Raw genomic sequence first — 20698 nt, forward strand, 5'->3', positions numbered from 1 at the left:
GAACAGTAACAAAACGCGACCCCGCGTGGCGCAGGGCAGCGGCCCGCCCCTCAGCCCCGGCCCGCCCTCAGGCGGCCCCTCCCCGTGAGGGGGCAGCGGGAAATGGCCGCCGCCTCGCCTCCTCCCGCCTCTCCTTCGCGATTGGCGGAGCTCCTCTCCTCCCCGCCCACCGATTGGCCAGCGGCGCTGTCACCTTCTTTCCGTCCCCATTTTCGGCTCTGCGATTGGCTGAGGGCGCTGATATAAAGCCGCCCCTCAGCCCCAGCTGCCTTTTCCTCGCTGGCCGCACAAGGTGCTGTGTCCTTCACACGAAGCTAAGGCCGTTCCACCCCGGCGACTGGCACCGCGCCCCCCACCACCATGGCCTCCGTCTCCGAGCTCGCCTGCATCTACTCCGCCCTCATCCTGCACGACGACGAAGTCACCGTCACGGTGAGTGCGCGGCCCCGGCGCCACAAGATGGCGGCCGGCCGCGGCATGGCGGCGGCGGGGGCCCGGCGAGGGGCGGCCTCCTCCTCCTCCTCCCCCCCCTTCCCTCGGAGCCGTCCCCTCATCGCCGGCCTCGTTGCAGGAGGACAAAATTAACGCTCTCATCAAGGCGGCCGGAGTCAACGTGGAGCCCTTCTGGCCGGGGCTCTTCGCTAAGGTAAGCGGGGGGTTGACGGAAAAGGGGCTCGGGGGTGAAGCGACGCTCGCCCCACGTTAATGAGGCCGTGCCGGGTGCTTTCTCCTCAGGCTTTAGCCAACATCGACATCGGCAGCCTCATCTGCAACGTGGGGGCTGGCGGCGGGGCTCCGGCTGCGGCTGCTCCTGCGGGCGGGGCTGCGCCTGCGGGCGGCGGGGCTGCCCCGGGTAAGTGGGGTGCTGGCTCTGGTTGCCTGGGCTGGAAACTGCTGGGTGAAGCCCTGGGTTGAAATGTTCTTGGTAGCTTGGGAGTCAGCGCGCAGGTGGGAGAGAGCAAAACCATGCCTTACCCTTAGTAATAAGGCTGGAGTCATCCTTTGAATTAGCACGTGGGGCTGGGGTTGCCTCAGAGTTGAGGCTGCCTTGTATATTGTCAGGATGTGATGGCTCGGGTGCGCCTGCTTTGTGAAGCCTTCTGGGTTTGATGGGAGTTCTGAAGGCACAGTGCCACTTCCTTGGTAGCAGAAACATCACTCTTCCTGGGCCATTAAGATTAGAGGTTAGGAGGAAATTCTTCACTCAGAGGGTGGTGAGGCCCTGGCACAGGCTGCCCAGAGAAGCTGTGGATGCCCCGTCCCTGGAGGTGCTCAAGGCCAGGCTGGATGGGGCTTTGGGCAACCTGGGCTGGTGGGAGGTGTCCCTGCCTATGGCAAGGGGGTTGGGACTGGATGGGCTTTAAGGTCCCTTCCAACCCAGGCCCTTCTATGATTAGTAAGTTAGGATTGTCCAGGTTTTGCTTCTTGTTAACTATTCTAGCGTGTGACTTTTATGAGTTGATGCAAATGGAAGAATTCTTACCACTTCTTCTTTTCTAGCTGAAGAGAAGAAAGAAGAGGAAAAGAAAGAAGAATCAGAGGAATCTGATGATGACATGGGCTTTGGTCTTTTTGACTAATTAGTTTTGTACCTGCCTGTAATAAAGAAGCATTGAACTGTTTGGTTGTCTCTTAAATGCTGGAAGGGAGCGGATGAAGGCTGGTGACACTACCTGCAGTTCCAAAAACTGCTGCCATTGAATGCTGGCCTAGGGTTTTACTACTCACCATGTTGGGTCTTCACCCACAGCAGCAGCAAAGCACAGCGACAGTTACAGCTCTTAATTGCATTCCCAGCATGTGGATAAAGGTGTAAACGTAATTGCAGTGAGTATGGGATGTGTTCAGGTTTAGCAGAAGTGTTACTACTTGCTGTGCTACCTGTGCTGCAATCAGGAGCTGCTTGTGCAGTGGCCTCCTGGGAAGCTGCAGCACCCCACCAATTCTTAGCTCATGGTACCAGGCAATTGAACCTGCTTGTGAATGGAGTAATGTAAAAGTATTACAAAAATAACATTTGAATTGGGCTTATCCAGAGCACCTGAGTCAAGGTAGGGGAGATCTTTAAATGTGTAACAAAATATTAAATGAAAGTTACGCATTAATAAAGTGTTCTGTGTGTTTAAGGACTCAAAGCTGTGTTGGAGGGGTGTTCTGCAGCTGGATGAATGGTGGTAGCACTGCAGTGCCCCATCCCACAAAACCCCAGACTTTTTGTGGGGAAGATGCAGGCACCTAGGGAAATGAGGTCTGGTCCTGATGGGGGCCCCTGGTGGCAGTAGGCCCTGCAACCCCATTGCTGCTGAGAGCTTCCAAAATAACCCTGCAGCTGCTGCTGCTTCCCCTACCTCCATCAAAGAAACAGCCCTCTGCAAAAACTGATTTTAAAAGTCTAAGGGAGCATAAGTGCCACCCTGTAATCACAACTTACGTGGCTGATAACACCAGCTGACTTGTTCCTGTGCTTAGAAACTGCTTTATGGAAAATGACGAAAAAAAAACTTTGATTTGTTCCCTGGATGCTCACTGTTGCACCTCCTGAATTGACCTTCTGAAATCTCAGGGAGAAGTAGGGAGAGCTCTCCAAGCAGAGAGAATGTGGAAGGGCTGCTGTAGTAAACACACACAGACCAAAAAAAATAGAGCCAGCCTTTCACTGGTAACACCTTTTTAATAGGTCAAAGTAACTGTACAGTTCATTATATTCTTCCTGAGAATAATTTATATCCCTCAACAGCAAAAAGGGAGTGTGGTTTTTATTTTAACAGAACAGATGGCATAACTGGAAAAACCAAGGAAAATCTAATTACACTGCTCTACTGTAACTCCTCCCAGGCAAGATAGACAAAAGGATGGGTTAGTTAACTACAGTGGGTTTAAAATATTCAACATGGCTTTAATCTGTCTTTATAAATTATATAAAAATGGGGGGCATGAATGGTTACAGAACTCCTCTAAATGCAGCTCTGAATTGCTCTGGTACAAAGCAGCATTTTTGCTTCCAAGGAAAACAAGGTTGCTACAAAAAGAACTGGCACGTTATTCTGGTGAAAAAGACGAGAGTTTTCAGTTGTGTCCTACAGCTAGTTCCAACCAAATGCATCACACATTCACGTAAAAGTAAAAGGCAGGAAGATGAAGAGGGCTTTTAGTTCGTCTTGAAATGACCGACGTCTTGAAAATATAGCTTTTTATTTTCTTTCTCTGTAAATTGTGATTAGCATATTGCGACGTAAGTGTTCTAATAAAAAAAATTCCAGTCTGGATAGTTCATATACTGTGGGCAAGAATTCTCAGCCCTGAGGTTTCCCAGAATTCTTCTTCACAATATCTTTCTCCGCTCTGCTGCTCGAACAGTTCTGGCTCCGAGACTCTGCGGCAGCTCGAGGCTAAGCGTGGCCGACGTGATGGGAGCAAAACCGAATCGCGCCCCGAAGCCGTGATTTCCCAAGGGCTTCTGTACAGACTTCGGCTGCTGCCGACGCCGCTCCTTCAATCCCAGACCAGCTTGGCTTTGAAAAACTGGGTTAAACTTTTGTCACGGGAGAGAACCGACAGCTGTCAGTCAGCTGAAGCAAGAGTCGCTGGAAAGCCAGGACTGCACTGGGTTAATCCTCGCTGCTGGTGGAAGGTGGAACATCATCCTTTCGCAGGCAGAATTCTTTCAGACTGCTGAAACTCTTCCCTCAGTACTTAGTGCGGTCTGGACTGGCTGATCATTTTCAGTCTGGCTTGATCAATGACATCCAGCAAGTTTTTGGCATCCACAGCCAGAGCGTGAGCAGCCGTCAGCATCTGCTTTTTGTACTCCTGCTGCAGGCTGGTCATGACGTACTGCTGGGCCAGCTTCATCTTGTTAATGAGCTCGGCCAAGTCCGAGTTCAGCAGCTTCTGTGCCATCTCAATCTGCAACAGCAAGACTCGGTCAGCTGTGTAAATCGTTAGAAATCACTCGTGACAGAGCAAGAGCACCCTCTGCCCTCCCTGAGCGAGGGCATCCCCTCGGGGAAACCCCAACAGCCCCTGCCTGAGGTTTCCCCTTGGAGCTGGAGCCACCACGTGGAGCAGGTGAAATTGCTACACAGGATGATTCTCTAAGATGGCACGTAACGATTCTCCGGCTTTCGCACTATCACGCTCAAGGTTTTGGAGGAAAATGGTTTTATTCCTGACTCTCCTCAACTTCACTGAAACATCTCAGTCATTTCTTATCCCAAACGAGGCTACTAAGGGATATTTTCTCATCAAAAGCTCCCAGCTGCACCAAGCTATGCTCAATTACCTGTTTAATGACTTTGTGCGCAAGCTGTGTTCAATCAAAGATTCAATCTGTACCAAGAATTAACGCCCAGATGGTCTCCCTGCACTCCAGTTCTGATTTGCTGTAAGCACTGCTGACAATTTTTATTTAAACTGTGCACGTGTGAGTGCTGTATGCTCCTTCATCCAGTGTGAGCATCTTCACTTGTAAAAACCTACATCCACACAGCACTTAGGTTCTAATAAACTTGATTTCATGAAGAAATCTGAGAGTTCATAGCGCTTACTAAATCCAAATGTGCATGTGCAAAGAAGGGAGAGCCAAAACACATCCAGTAGCTGAGGGTAACTTGGAAGACAGGGACTGAGCAGCACGGGAGCGGAGCTGTACCCACCTCTCTGTGGGTGCTTGCAGGAAGCACCGGCAGGGTCTCATCTACCGTTGCCAGCAAGGTTCTCAGCGCCAAACCAACCTCCTAAGGAGAAAAGTAAGTAAATAAGGAAATAGAACAGACACGGGACATGGACCCCTGCTTTGATTCCATCACCCCTCTCACGTACACCACGGACATACACCAGACAAAGCTCCAGCACTGCCTGCAGGTTACCCCGCGCAACCACAAAAAGCTTTTCTACTTCTGACTTTCCAGAAAGTTTCCTCTCCATCGCTTGTACCACGAATTCTGTCACTCAGGAGAGAAGTAAAACCCTGATCTCTGAAGTTCCTCCTTACCTTTACCATGGGCACGTACTCCTCTGGCGGAGCTGGCTGTATTTTACTGGACATTTCGATGACTGCTTTCACCAGCCCGGTTACATTCTCATAGACTTTGTCGTTGGAGCGGTCCAGGTTGGCCGTGGGAGGAGGGCTGATTTCCTGCGGCTGAATCTGGAAGCAGAGAGGGGTTGTTGGACCTCCTGTCCCCAGCAGATGGGGCTCAGCAACCTCCCAACCTCCGCAGCCCGCCGGGAAGGGCTCGTGTTCGCAACAGCCACCCTGTCCCTGCTGAACACGCTCGTCCTTGGGGCTGAAGGAAGTTTCCTTCATTTCTGACTAAACCTGATCTGTGAAATGACACTGAGGGATTTTACCAAAAAGTCTCTGAAGAGCTCCCAGTCTAACTCCCACAACAACAAAAAAATAAGGTGAGGAATGAGGAGCACGGAGTACTTGGCACATCTAAGTGCTTCGCTACCGATGGACAAAGTCCCTTTCCAACAACGGGGTATCAGGTCCCTTGTTCCACAAAGTCCTCTTTTTTCACAGCAAATTAACAAAACCAGTGTCACCAGCAGAGGTGGGACACCCCAAATGTGTTCATCAGCTTGTTTCCTATAGATGAGGGAAAATGCAACAGGTTCCAAGTCCTGTACAGCTGCAGACACCTCAGCTCCCCGCAGCTCTGGGTACAACAAGCAACCCCCTGGGGGAGAGGAGGGTTGAGAAACGCCTCTTTCCTCCTGGTGCCACGGTGGTTGTCCTCCCTGCAGATCTGGGATCAGCTCCCGGCCCCCCACATTGCTTCCAGCCGGTCCCAGCTACAAGAGATGCTTCACTGGAAGCATTCACACCGACGAAAGGACAAAACACTTGGGTGAGGCTTTGTCTAAGGAAGGAGCGCAGGATTTAGAGCATCGGGCTTGCAAGTTTTTTGCATTTCACTAACTGGTTATTGACAGCTGTTACAGAGATTCGGGCTGCCGCATCGATCAGAGAATACTTGAGGAAAAAGAACACGGTAATTACTTCAATCAGCAGGGAAAGGCCGTGATTCTAATTGGATTAAGCGATCGAGAAGTTACAACAGTCCTCTTGCAAAGTTGCATGCAAAGACATTTGGGAACGGGGCACGTACACACGCTCACGCACTGCTTACCCTCCATGGCTATTGTTGAGCAGAATGTGGGGGAAGGTTAAAGAAATTTACCAAAAGAAGGGAAAAAAGAAAAACAATATTAATAAACTCAGCAGGAAAAAAACCAAACAAACCAACAAAAAAAACCAAACCCAAACCAAAACACGTGTAGCAATAAGAGACCAGTTAAAAAGCCTGCAACAAAAACGCATCCTGAACGGTCCCGGCAGTCATTCGGGTTAGCTCGTGGCCCCTCTGTTAGGGAAGCCCCGTGTGCTGACAACCTGCTGTGCACCCGCGAGGAGGGGGAAGTGCTCGCCATGCGCCCATGCCGACTTTTTACTCAACACATGGGGAAGAGATCATGCAAAGCTCGACAGGAGCAAGGCAGCCTGGCAAATAGCGAAGTGGGGAGTGGAGTAAAAGGGCCTCTGCAGCAGGGGGGGACGCTTCCTGGGAAACCCTGCTCCTTTGTAACACAAGCCATCCGCTACCCAGCAGGTGTAGGAAATGTTGCTTTCGCCTTGCTCTTTTTTTTTTTTAAATAAAAGTCACGATATGAAACACGCAGCCAGGTAGCTGCGCAGCTCCTGTTCACGACGGCAGCCGCAGCTGGGGTTAGGAACTACCAAGAGCCCGCTCCAAATGCATTCTACCCAACCCACTAAATTCCTATCGCCATAGGACACATGATTTCAGAAAATGGACATCTGCAGTTCTTACTAATCATCATTCTCTTTTTTTTTTTTGTTTTTTATAGCTAACATCAACATTACTGCTCTGTGAGCTTCACAAGCCAGGGATTTCTTTCTGTGGACTGGCTGACTTTGCCTCGGTAACTGAAAACTATTTCTTGGTGCCTGCTGCCCTACAGGTCCCCTGGGGTAAGCAGTTCTAATCCCCTCCATTTGTATTCTGCAGAAAAGGGAGGATGAAATGGGAGTCAGAAGTGGGTGCACAGGAAATGGAGTCTGAAATGAACCCCCAAAGCATCTTCAGTGGAGGGCTGCAGACATAAAGTCACAACCTATTACAAAATAATGAGCAGGTTTCTTGAAAGGGCATATGACAATCCAATTTCAAGAAATTACTAACAGGAAAAAGAACAAAACCAGTGCTTCTTTTCCACTGAAGGAGTTATTTAGTACATAAATCTTCTTCATACTGATGTCTTTGGCTGCTCAGGTTTGTTTGTTGTGAAAAGGCTGTATTTCAGAAAACATTTTTTGTGTTCCAGTATCAGTAGTTAGAAAGGAAATTTTAGAGAAGCCAAATTCAGCAACACATCTGTTCCTGCTTTTTTACGTTTTCTGAGGCTTGGCGGCTTGAAAAGCACTGGCACCAGTTGGTAATAAATAATCCCACTCGAACTCGCCAGTGCTGTCAATTTATGCTGATTCTTAAATATTCAGATAATCTCAGAACAAAAGTGAGCAAGAGCGAGACAGGCAGGGGCTGAAAGATCGATTTGTGCCAAACACGTTGCTTTGGTGGCCAGTTTGGAACCTCATGGTCAGAGGAACTGCATTTTTTCCTGAATTTTCTCAAAATCAGCATCAGCTACATCTGTGCCTACCGTAATATGGATTCCAATTTTCTACTCTAGGCTTGGCAGGGCTCTGATTAGCACGAGGTTCTCCTTCTGTGAGGAACTGCACTATTAACACTGGCTGTCGTAGTGCAGCAGGGATGGCCCCAGCGTATTTACAGGAGCCTGCACTCTAATGCTGACATCGCTCTCTTCTCAGGAAACGGCTGGAGTGCAAATACTGGTGGCAGCAGCTGACAGAGGGACAGCAGCAGCAGAAGGGGTCCTGCCTGCACCATCTGGTCAGTAACCCTGCAGTCAGACCTTTGGGAGGGTATTTGTCTAGCCACAGAGGTTGTAAAGTAACCTGTGGTGTGTCTACATCGTTTCTGGTAGAGTAGTGCTGATGGAGAAGCCCCAGTCAGTATTACATCTAACTCCTGAAAATTGCTAATAGCAGAAATAGCTCCACTGGTTCCCCTCGAGAGGCCCCGGGGTCATTTGTTTCTGATTAGAAAGGTAAACGAGTCCCAAAGGCAGGGAAAAAAAAACCTGGAGACATGATTTTAGAAGTCACTGACGCTTAAGGACCGGTTCCACTTACTCCAGCTGCAAGAGGAAACAGGGCACAGTTTCACACAGCCCTGCAGCACCTCTCTGCTACACAACTCCACAAAGTTTCATTTCTGGTTTTATTGCCTATTTACTGGAGATGAGACAACAAATACAAAAATATCTCAATCACAGGTCAGAAAGTCCTGACCACACCATTTCCTCTCCTTCCTTGCTCCTCAGAGCCAGCAGGGTTTTGGGAATCGTGGTGCTGCAACAAGAGCTTTTGGGAGCATCACAGCTCAGACGTGTTTCGCCTCTATGTGACTGAGGGCCTGGACACCGTGGTAATACCTGAGTAACTGGGGATGGATCCTGGGTGTGCTGAGCTCCTTCCTGCTCAGCAGAACTCCTGAGCAGGAAGGCGGGGTCCGTGTGAGAGAGATCATACACCCCTCAGACCAGAAATAAGCTCACCTGAGAAAGATTCTAGGTGAGGAACGTGCTGAATCAGTCCTGGAGGATATGAACCAACCAGTTAACTCCCTGGAGAGCTGCCAGCGCAAGACAACATCTACTTGGGAAGTTTAGTCACTTTTGCTTTCCATGGTCTCTCCTTCAGGAACAGCTAACTATCTCTGAGGGGCAACGTTTCATTTTCTGAAACGTGTGCTAGTTTAATTTCCGTGTGATACCGAGCACTGTACCTTCACGCCTTCGTTGTAGCTGTCCACAGGGCTGTTGAGGCTTGCGAGGCTGCCCAAATGGCCGGGGGCTCCGGGCCGGGGAGGTTTCTTTGGCGGAGCTGTGTGATCTGGTGAACAAAATCTGCATTTTAGAGGACCAGCGCATCAGATGTACCTGCATAATTCTGGTCTGTCAACATTACAAAAGCTACTCCTGCTTTATTCTACTGCCAGAGGAGCTGTACGTCGTAACGTCTCACAGAAAATCCACTGTTTGTGTGGGTTACACGTTAATCTGTGCTTCTATTCAAGAAAAGCAGAGACAAAAAAAGGTTGTGGAATTCATCAAGTCTCCCTGTAATGAAGAGGACACGGCCATTTTAGTAAGGTACTTCGAAAATCCTCCTGTGGGGAACCTCCTGCTCACTCAGGACACCTAACCCAGAGCTGAGAGGCGCTTACCACCTCTACCAGTACCCCAGCTGAGTGCCCTGCATGCTGTGTGTCTGGGAAATCAGGCCTCTTCCTGGCAGAAGTCCTGGGCATGACTCACTTTAAGACAGAGAAACCTAAATTTAGTCGTCTACCTGTGCTTTACATGTCTGAACTCCACACACAGTGGAGTCCTACACAGTGATTCAGCTTCCTCTAGGCTTCCCAGCTGTTGAAACACCTTCTTGGATTTGTTGACTATGTCTCCGGGAATTTAAGCACTGACTGCACCGAAACATCTGTGTGTGTGGTTATCTGGAATCGAATCCAACCTTGTATGGAAATACTGGAAAGCATCTTTGTTCACTATTGCTGCTACAAGACTTGTAATCCAGGATTCAAGGGGACATTGTATGATTGTACGATTTTACTGCTTACCTGGTTTCCCCACCGGCTGATATATGTGCTGGTTACCAGCCTACAAAATAAAATACACGTTTATAGTAGTTAGTACAGTGCTCACGATTTCACTAGCAGAATCTTAACCACCTGGAAATAGCCAGTTCTCAGCCCACTTCCCAGCAGTTAAAACACTTCCATATTCACCATAATCTCTTAATTACATTATTTATCCAGTAAGGAAAGTTACTTTCATTTATGTTGTAGTATTCACAACGGCCCTGCCCTGTACATGACAGTTTATCCCTCACTATTAATCAAATGCGGTGGCATATTTACAATATCTTTTGCTCTCCATTCAGGGATCAAACTGTAGAAGTGATGGTGCTGATGAAGGAATTGCAGTGCAGCACTTAGAGGACTATTTCTGCACTGGGGAATAGCATCAATAAAGGTAACAGAACTTCTGAGCTGTGAAGCTCTTAATCAAGGTCAATTTGCTTATTCGTTTGGAAGTATTTAATGATGGATTCAAGTGAATTTCCTTGGTAATTACGTTTATACAACCTTCAGGCCAAGAAAGATGAAAATCTGTTTGGTCACAACCAAATTAATACTTTATGCAAAACTCGTCACACGAACACACAAAACCGTTACAATCAGAACAGACACATTTTATGCACGTGTATCTGTGTAAAGGAGTTTCCATTGCAAAAAAAGACACTGAAGGCAGTTAGAACTTAATACGCCCAGCAGTAAAACATTTCAAGAAGGCATTCGTTTATAAAGACCGCTTTCTGCAAAGCCAGAATAGCTCTTTGCATCAAACCTAAGGAAGCTGCTTTTTCAACATGCTAAAAATGGCAATAAGAAATCCCTGAGCTCCCTTTTAATGGTGTGAAAACACTGTAGCTGCTTCAGTTCGACTTCAGCTCTGGATAATGCTATCACAAAGCGCTGCCTTAAAATGTTAATTCACTTTCTTTTCTGATCTTTTAAGCACGGTTTTTGAATCTCTCACATTCTCTATTTTCAGAAACACACCCAGGTAATAGGGACAGTAGCAGTACACCCACTATTCCTCAGCTTCCAACTTCATAGCCACCTCCTTTCAGCGCTAACACAACCACAGCTGTGACAAATCAAGCACCTTCCTTGCCCAACAGCATGCAGAAGGTCTGCAGGAGATCCTCTAAACGGACCTGAGAAGCTCCCATCTTGCCAACGGGATCACCGTCCCGTTAACAAACCCGAAGGACACTCACCATTTCAGTTCAGCATTTATTCAAAGTTTTGGCCTGGCGTTTTTAGAAATTAATGTTAGGGTTTTAAAATTGCAGGCAGATCTGACAAGGCTTCTGTGGTTAGGGCTGCCCAGCACTTCCTGAGGCCTCTTTTGAGCTGCTCAAAACTTTTCCCAATTTTAACTGCAAGAACTGAAAATTCCCACGCTAACTCTACTTCTAGATCATTTCTAGCAGTTTGCTGTGGAAAACTGTGGCCAGAAGCAAAATGTTCAGGATGTAGGGTCACACAAAAATATATTGCGTGGGGAGAACGCCTAAGAAAGATGCCAAGCAGTTCCCACAAGTTTCATAGATGATATTCTAGCAGGAGGAGGAATCAAAGCTCCAACGTCCTGACACTCTCCTGCTGTTACCACGTCTCTCTGAAACCCATCGGCCGATCATCTCACACACAAATCCATCTGCTCTCTGCTAGCCCCATCGCCATCAGTTGTGTCACTGACTTTGTGAACTCTGCTATTTCAAATCTCAGAACCCTGGGGGGAAGAGATGGGGGGCGAGGGAAAGGAGGCTTAGTTCACTGAAAGAGTTTGTGCATTTTTCCTTCCAGAAAATTATTAAAAATATGTGTTGAAAGAAATGTGAGTGAAGTCATACAGCCAAGCGCACACCCGTTCCAACTACCACCATGACTAACCTAACAAAAACTCACTCGGTGGGAGGACTTCAATGACACCTCAGTGATCGGGATCCTACACTTGCCACTGCCACAGAAATCTCTGTGTAATGCTGGGCAGTTGTTTAACCTGAGTTCTCCTACAAATGACTACTTATTTCTCATCCTCCCGATAAGAAACTGAGATTGACTCAGAGCAGCATCAGACATTTCCCACTGCAAATGAAGTCAGAGTTACATTTTAAATGTATTAAGAACTCTAAGAATGCAAAATCAAACTCTGGAACTGAATTAAGAGTCTCTTGTAAAACCCGTTTTGGCAACGCTCTCGTTTTTCTTCCCACTCTTTCAAGTGGGGTGTGAAGTTGTCCCACCTCATCTGGGAACCTGGAACATCCCCTACAGGCAGTTTGGGATCGGGGTGTTGGATTTTTCCTTCTAACCGCAGGCAGTCATGTTGAAATCACAGTCAGAGAAACCAGCCTGCCAAAATGAGCTGTGCTTTTAGGTGGCTGTCAGTGGCACGGAGTTTAATCAAACCTCTGATGTGATTTCAAAATCTCCTGCTAATTTCTTGCAGCACCTTCACGAGTAGCACAAAAAAAAGTAATACTTCCACTTAAGAGTAAGTAAGTAAATAGAAAGATGCAACGACAGCAAGACAAAATGATCATTAATAGTCTTCTTCAGGTTCACAGAAAAATTCTTAGCAGCTTCCAAATACAAACAGCTATCTCTGGAGACCATGCTGCAGCGTGCCATTAATACACTCATCTGTGACTGTGCTTTGGCTGCAAATGCAGGAAGAGCCCCTGCACTCACAGGTAGTGAAGAAAATACAGAAGCCACACTATGACTTTGGAATTGCATCCCAAACGATCGAGGAAAGTGAATTTAAAATACTAACTTCGAAGAAATGCTTTAAAAGGTGATCCCTGGAGACAAGCAATGGATGAAGCACCAGGTTTCTATCAGTAACGGTCCCTGGCCTGACCCCCCTCTCCTATCTGCGTGATTCAGAGATTCCGATGGCAATTCAACGATCGGGGAGATGTTTTTAGTTAAACAGACGGCAGTGAAGCCAATAAAGAAGAATACTGCAGCTGCAGCTGTTGTCTGACAATAAATGAATGGCTGTGGGGTTTATTCCATTTGTTTCAGAGCGGATCAGTTACCCTAAACAGATTCCTGGGTAATACAACAGTAACATTTACATTCCTTGTAAGAAAACCCTTCAGATATTTAAACAACTGCTGAAGTTATTTTACCCCTGCTTCCTGTTGATAGAAGTTTCAGAAAACCATCGACATTTTTAAACGAAAGGCCCAATTAGACACCGCACAAGCTTTTAAAAATAATTGCAACATATTTGCAGAAGCATTTGTTTCGACAGCAGCTTCGAGGGGCAAGAAAACAAGCCCCAAATCCTCCCAACTGCTGCACGAACAGCTCTGCCACGGCTGCTGTTCCCACAGAAGCTGAGCTTCTTGGAAACCTGTAGAAGCGTGTAATAACAGTGGAAACATTTAGCAAAAACTTTCAGTCATCTCCCACAATCATGACTGTACAGTGTGTACTACCAGGAAACTGCAAAAAGGGCTGGGAGACGAGAAGATCCCACACATACTTACTGGGCCCTGGAGACCTCCGTCCTCGCGGTCGATGCTGCCCCGGGAGAGCCGCACGTCGGGTTTCTGCAAGGAAAATTCACGATTTCATTGCTTTGCTTACAGATTCACGCAACATAGGCTTAAAACCATCTTAAAAACAGGCAAATACTGTTGAAAACGTTTCGCTGACAGATACAGATGTCATTTAATTCCCCTCCCTACACTGCTGCAGCTACGTGCTCCTGTACCGACAGCTACCAAAATGCCCGGCAGGCTTCTAGACTGCTTCTCAGCACACGTGTAAAAAAGGCTTTTTGTAAATAGTGATAGTACCGTTTCCCCAGCACAACACTGGAAAACCTGCATTTTCATTTTCTCAAAGGCAAACGTTGGGTTTTTGACTTGTTTTCCTCCCAACAGCACAATTTCAGCCACAGGATGAGGAACGCTGCGCATTAATTCCTGTTTCCTGCTCGGGAAGGCTTATATGTACTTGGCTGCCTCGCCAAGCCTGCGAACGGGGCCAATTACTGGAGCTCTTTAAACACTGCTTTTGGGTACAGAGATCTAATAAAGGCGCCCTGATGCACTGGTCTCCAGACACAAGCGACAAACAAATGAATTTCTACTTTATCTGCTTTAAGAAACACAAGGCTTGATTGTTTTACCAAGTCATAATAAGGCCGCCCCAATTTTTTGTCATAGAAATTGTCCCTTTCCCTCACCTCCCCCCCAAATCCAGGTAAGTTATACTTATTCTCTGAGGACAACAGGAAGCACGTGAAAAGATAAAGGAAGAGCTGATGTGCGACAAAGGGTAACGCTGATCTGCAGCAAAATCTGAGTGCCTTTCCGGCACAGAAAAACTAAGAATTTGTCCCCAACACACTGGCCTACAAGACTGGATGAGGAGTTCATTAAATTCAGGAGTTCATTAAAATGCACACCTACGTCTGTGCAAATACAGCCTCTTTCCTAAGTCTGAATGCATGTATACATTAAATTTACGTAGATGCAGAATGAAGTTATTTTACTGAGAGGAACGCAGGCATGTGAATATGGACGGCAGCTACACTCACTCCATGAACGTGTTCTTTCAGGGTCAGTTTTGGGGGACAAATATACCTTCTTGTTGAAAGCTACTCAAGATCCCTTTCCTTCCTTCTTTCTAAAAGCACTAAAGAATAATTCCAATTCCCATATCCCGCTAAATGACCCTAAAAACCATCAGGGTAGGCAGATCAATATGCTACCATTGATCTTTTATCATTAAAACACTCATATTGTGCTGGCAGCCTGCATCAAGGGCTTATTCTTTGGGTTTTCATTCAGTCCTTCACAGATGGAGCAAGGCCCAGTCAGAGACAGTCGCTGCCTGAAAGAACTTGCAGATTAAAAATAGACAAACAAAATTAGACAGGGAAATATTTAACCCCTTCTTGAACGTGAAACACCGACACAGACAAAATTGAGCAACTTGCTCAATGTCTCTCTGAAAATTTGTGACAATTTTATAGTGAAACCTACATGGATGAACCTCCAGTTTATTTCCTTTGTGGTGATGATGATTTTTTTTCTGATGGAAATCTCATTCGATATGGATATGTCAGACATGGCAGTAGATATCAAATGACTGTGATTCTCATGGTATTTTTTAGCTAAATATTATTTAAGTACATGACTGAATTTCTATCACACTGATGTTCACAATTTATCACTTTCATTTCTAGCCAGAGAAGTGCCCAAAGTCTTTGGAAATGGCTGAAGGCTACTTTATTAGGGGGTTCTTCCATGATCCTTGCATTTTTAGCAATGTACTACTCCAGAAATGCCAGACTCCAAACATAATGAAATATTTAGCATTTTAGATGATTCAGAAGCGCAACGTGCACACAAGACCAAGTAACACCTTTCTTTCCGATATTAAAAGGAGCAGAAGAACGAGAAGTTACATTTACAGACACAATTAAGTCTTGTCCCCTCCTTGTCCTATTAACAACATCCTACAACCCAAGGCACCACCAGCAGCAAATGTACGGTGTGCAAGTGAACTTCAGGACATTGCACACATGGACATCACACAAACACCTAGCTGCAGTCTAAGAACTGTTGCACAGGAAGGGTGTAAATACACAGAAAATATTATTAAAATTAACTCAACGAAGTTGTGTTGGACTAGCCCTATGCAATCGAAGCCATGGAGGGCATTGATGTTGCCCAGGCATCTCCAAGAACGTGAAAATGAAGACACCAAGTACCAATGGGTCCGCGAGCAGTTTGTACCACTACATAACACATCGGCATCTTAGCGATCTGCACGTTCACATTATGGATGGAAGGACTGAAAACCTTTACTGCTACCTAAACACAAGCACTTTTAACCACTCTTCTCCAAACACTCTTCTCCCTCTACCCCACCAAACCCCCAGTAGTTAGGTACACAAGGAACAAGAGAGAAATATTCAACATACTTCTATGCCTAATGACTAACAGGAGGCACAACTATATTTCTAACATTAATCAGTAAACAATATTCTGATTTATTCATTTGTATAGCTATGGAAATTTCAGAGGACAAACAATTTTATAGTAAAGGTGACAGCTAAGATCAAGCTCTCCTTTTACTTTTAAATATAACTTAACAGGAACTCTTCTAAGTGGCAAGACCTTTAATTTTAGCCTCCGATGCTGGCATTACATTGCAACGTGTGGCTGAATTTTTCATACTGAGCTCTTCCAGATATGTTTCATGCACCAAGTAAGCCTCACACCAAAATTCACCTGCTCCATGCTTTATGCGTTTATTTTTATGCATTTCTCGAACTTGTTGGAGCACAAGCAGTGCTCCCAGGTGTATATATAACACGTCAGGGGAAAAATCCTCAAGCTATAATTTTGGCTGTGAAGTCTCCCAGATTGAATGTAACAAGCAAGACGTCTTAGTAAGCCATGCCTAGAAGCACCCTGCTTAAACTCTTGTGTTGTCTCTTCATTTCAGAGAATGAAGCCTTTGGGAAATGGGTGATTTATGATTTCAGATTTTTCTGAAAAAGTTTCTCACTTGCGAGGATATTTTTTAGTACAGTGACTGGCCATGGTGACAAGTCATCCTCAAATGTGTTTCATACTCGTCATATTATGGGACTGCCTGAACACACAAACTTTATTTTTTTTTATTTTTATTTTTTGGTGAAAGCAGCAACTTTACCAGACTAAAAAGTTTAAGCAACGTCTTTTCTACTTACTATTGTATCCATTACAGATATATATTCCTGGTAGGATTTTATCAGAATCTTGCAGAAAATCAAAGCCCTGGAAAAGTAAATGGCTTTTTTTCCCCCCCAATAAATAGTCTACTATCTGAAATCTTTGGAAACTTTAAGAGGACTTTTCAGACAGGATGCATATGTTGACAAACTGGAACAAAATCTATTTTATTTCCAGAATTCCCGGTCACTCACTAATAAAAGAACATGTATGTCTTGGCGTTCTCAAGACATGCCGAATTGTAACATCTCAGTGGGATTTTCTCAGGCTAAAAATTAAAATCTTATTTTAGCAACAGTTCACATCAATTATACTTGAATTGCAGTTCTCAGTGTCAGAATAGGACAAATACTAAAACCACAACTATGTGGGAATTTCAGAAAAAAAAAACAAAACCAAATACGATAAGGAAACTATGCGAGTTATTTCTTCTAAACATCACAGGAAAGAGCTCTAAATTTCTCAGCACAATGCTGTTCTATCTGCTGCGGAGTCACTAAAAGGAGTGTGCAAATACATCTTTATTTTATATAATTAAAAACAATGCCACATACCGTCAATACAACCACAACAGAAAGGTTCAAGCTGGAAATTAAATTTAAATGGGGAAGAAATTCATGGAGATGTCCCAAAAGAAGGAAAATTCCTCTGCAGATGACTGCTTCAGAGATGGCCAGCTACAGTATAAGAAGTTACAGCCTAAAAATCACAAATTTCACTATGCTGTTGTACTTAGAATGTCACCTTGAGAAGATAACAGCGTGACAATTTCTGTCCCACAACTTCTGCTAAGCCAACTAAGAGCTGTCAGTTAAGCATGGCATCACCACCACCACTGGCTTCTTAACTGTGGTTACAGACGGATTCCCCTTTGGGGCCAAACTCTCTATTAAAATACAGAAGATGTGCTCTTCTAGAAGCAATTAAAAAAAATCAGGACAGTTCCTGGCAGTTCCAAACTTCTGCCAAGACGCCAAAATCAAAGGATCCTCAGAGGGCTTTTTAAAAATTATTTTAACTCAATGAATTAACTGATTTGCTTTTAAAGTACTTCTACACATGAGATCAGGGCTGGAAGATTAACATTTACATACTGTGGCCCTGATGGAGTATCTCAATCCTTCGATCCTGATTTTCTGTGCACACACACTGCAAAGGGAAGCCAGCAGGCTCGACATGAAGTGCAAGTATCTCAGGATGCGCGCCAGACTGCAGGGTAACGGGCCAAATCTTTTAGTTACAGCGAGCTGTCAGGCTATTTGTCATCATGGAGCTCTGCTTTTAGGGGTGGAGGCTGCTCATTCAGCTTCTACATGCTTTGCACTACATAAGAGTAAAACCTTGATCAATTTTTGTAAATCTTATTTTTTTAGAGTGGAAATACCCAGATGGATGAAAAATAATATGAAAGTGCAGAACGAGAGCTTCGTGTACTTCTTGTGATACTTCCTGTGGGAATGAGGTAACCACCCAAACATCCTAGGATATAAACGAGTGAAAATCTTGTGGACTGCAGCACCTAAAGGACTGTACAGGAAGATTCCTTGCTCAGAAAGCCAAACAGAATTCCACCTGTTTAATGCAATGTTTGTGTGGCAGCTATCTGACGCATCTGCCTTGCACAGACAGCATCTTCTGTGGCTGCCTGCACCACGTGTGAAACGCTGCAATGCTTCGTCTTTGCTTCGACTTCTTCAAAAATAATTCACAGATTTCTGTCTCCTTCCTAGAGGTACTTCGTCCGGGACAGCATGAAAAATTGCAGGTTTAATGGGTGTCCATTAAACACCTAGTGTGCAGTGTCCCTTCTGCATCAGGTGATGGGACGGGGTGTAGTCCTGAAGGAAACAACCCTCCCCACCTTCCCTGTTCTCTTCTTACCTCCCAGTGAATAAATTTGGTTCAATTTAAAATTTAAGATGTTCTTTACTGCTCAGTTTTTACACAACAGATTTATTTTTATTCAGGAGCTTCCCATGAAGAGAGATGTTTGTTTTCTCTTTTTCCAGCAGGATCTCAGAATTTTGGATTCTATTTAAGACTGCAGCTTGCAAACATTTCTATCTCCTCTCAAGTACTGACTGGTTGCGTGTTCTCAAAGGACCAGTTTCAGACAAACTGCTTACACAGATAACATCCCCTCTGAAGACTGGTGCATTTCCATTTCAATGCCACTGCATTTTGTTCTTCATCTGGGGTCTCTCTTCTAGCACACACAGCATCAGCGCTGTTCGTACTTGTGCTAACATGCTTTGAGTTGTATTTTGTCTTTGTAGAAGCAGCAATAAATTTTGAGTCACGAGCGTGTTGCTGTTACTCTAGGGAAATAAAAATTGTACTAACAGAAACCCCAGCAAGGCCCTTTCGTCTTGCAGTGTCTCACATTAAATGATTTGCAGTTACTCCTCCGTGAGTCCAATCCTCAGTGGTAGAAGTGTGATATGCTGTAGGAGTCTGAAGGCTGTGTAAATAGGGGCTGCTTTTGAAAGCAGTCAGTTTAAACTAAGTACACTAGACTGCAGTTACATAAGTTAAAAATTAAATTCTGGCTCTCCTCTCTCTATTGTTCTCTGTGCTCAAAGGGAAAAATATTCTTCTGAAACCTATAGCAGGGAAGGGAGGGCCACGCTTCAGCCAAACAATGTGACCAAAATCTAAAGGTCAGTTTTCCTGCAGAAAGCAGGAAAAGCAAGTGAGAGACATGACATTGACTTTGAGAGAGCAAGTTGCTCTCCTCCTTAAACCACTTGGAGCACAATTAGGGAAGTCCCTTCTCCTGAGAGAAGAAATGTCACCTCTTTACTAGAGGCCATGGGACAAGGAGTGTGTGTGTATACTATATATATATATATAAAATAATATATATATTTCTACACTGTATGTAGTTTGGACTCTCCTGTATAAACTCTGGATATTCTTCAGGAAACGTGCAAGGCCTCAGGGAGTGCCTCCCCTCAGCAACTTTTCTAACATCTTTATTTTTTCAGGGCTAACCCTAGAAAACCATGCTCCTTTTCCATGAAACAGCCACCTATAAACTGAAGCTTCCTCTGACACGTATCATGCTACGGGTTCAAATACACCCTGTGGCTATCGTGGTAGCTTGCTCAGCTTTTGACAGTGTGTAAATGTGTAATAGGCATTCAAATGTAACCCCCAAGTCTGTATGGTCAACATGTTAGCGCAGAAGGACAAAACTCTTATGAATTCCAATTCCCCATTTTGGCCATTTAAGTTCACACTTACTTCCTCTCAATCTTTCTCTGCTTTTTGCCTTTTTAACTTTCTAAGGTTTACACCAACCAAATTCGGTGCTGGCAAACTGCAGAGCTGTAGAACTGCTCACAAGTTCATAGGTTTTCCTTTAAGCAGGATGTGGCAGCAGTGATGGTGTCTCTCCAGCAGTAAAGACTATTAGAGGCCAAAAGAAAAATCAATGAGTCCCTCCTCAGGCAGCAATCTGTGGGATGGTGACCTGGGACCGCATCCTGAACCTCAGGACCACATCCTGATGGTCCTGAGGCTGAACCAAAGCAGAATACCAAGCGCTACGATTAATGATCACCTATCCTGCAATGTCAAAGGTCCCATGTAACCTAGTGCCACCACCTGAAGTCACAAATGCCTCATTCTCAGAGGCATTCTATTAAAAGGCATCCTCAGGAGCAATATATTAATCCCTCAAAAAGTTCTTGACAGTGATTTAAGTTTGAATCCACAATTTGACCTACTAAGCTTGTGAAAATCACAAGCAATCAGTGCTGCTAGAGACTGGAAAAGCGAATGCCTAAATTAGGCAAGAATTTTTCCTTTCCCCTCCCTCTCTTCAAGCTTGCAATAAATTGGACAAAGCAATCTGGGTTCAGTGGTTTCTCTACCATCATCCAACGGCAAGCTGCAAATTCCCACATGTATGTACAGAGAAACAAGTCAAAACCAAGCTGTTAATCAAAAGTAACAACTCTAGCACAATTTGGATCATGGCTAGAACATGTAATGGGCATGTGGGCATCACCAGTAGCTCTCAACAGCACGTAGAGATTTATCCTTTGTTGTCTCCATGCCAGGGGCTGTTGTGAACAGTTCTGGATACTGCATCAACTAAAACCCTGACAGAGGAAGGTAATGCAACTGGCAAGGAATTAGGTCTCAGTAACGCTGTCTACACACAAATCTGCTCTCCAT

At 45.3% G+C, this 20698-nt stretch overlaps 2 protein-coding genes across 8 annotated transcripts in view; one reads left to right on the plus strand and one right to left on the minus strand.

Annotated features, from left to right (window-relative positions):
• The first annotated feature begins 232 nt into the window (after positions 1-232).
• On the plus strand, positions 233-1622 carry RPLP1 (ribosomal protein lateral stalk subunit P1). The gene is made up of 4 exons (XM_035561711.2): positions 233-432; positions 572-646; positions 736-853; positions 1501-1622. The coding sequence occupies exons 1-4, from the start codon at positions 361-363 to the stop codon at positions 1578-1580; spliced, it is 345 nt and encodes a 114-aa protein (XP_035417604.1). The 5' UTR covers positions 233-360; the 3' UTR covers positions 1581-1622.
• A 1022-nt stretch (positions 1623-2644) lies between these two features.
• The window catches only part of PTK2 (protein tyrosine kinase 2), a 204724-nt gene continuing 186670 nt past the window's right edge, over positions 2645-20698 (minus strand). For 6 of the 7 annotated variants that reach the window (XM_050708969.1, XM_035561708.2, XM_050708971.1 and 3 more), the window contains 6 exons: positions 13268-13330; positions 9753-9792; positions 8904-9010; positions 4994-5149; positions 4656-4736; positions 2645-3906 (listed from right to left, as the gene is read on the minus strand). In XM_050708969.1, the coding sequence (XP_050564926.1) occupies positions 3694-3906; positions 4656-4736; positions 4994-5149; positions 8904-9010; positions 9753-9792; positions 13268-13330 (660 nt within the window). In that variant the 3' untranslated portion in view covers positions 2645-3693. The remainder of the gene's footprint in view (positions 3907-4655; positions 4737-4993; positions 5150-8903; positions 9011-9752; positions 9793-13267; positions 13331-20698) is intronic. The other variant, XM_035561710.2, reaches the window with a different exon arrangement.

Source organism: Cygnus atratus, chromosome 2 (genome assembly GCF_013377495.2).
Source record: "Cygnus atratus isolate AKBS03 ecotype Queensland, Australia chromosome 2, CAtr_DNAZoo_HiC_assembly, whole genome shotgun sequence".
NCBI lineage: Eukaryota > Metazoa > Chordata > Aves > Anseriformes > Anatidae > Cygnus > Cygnus atratus.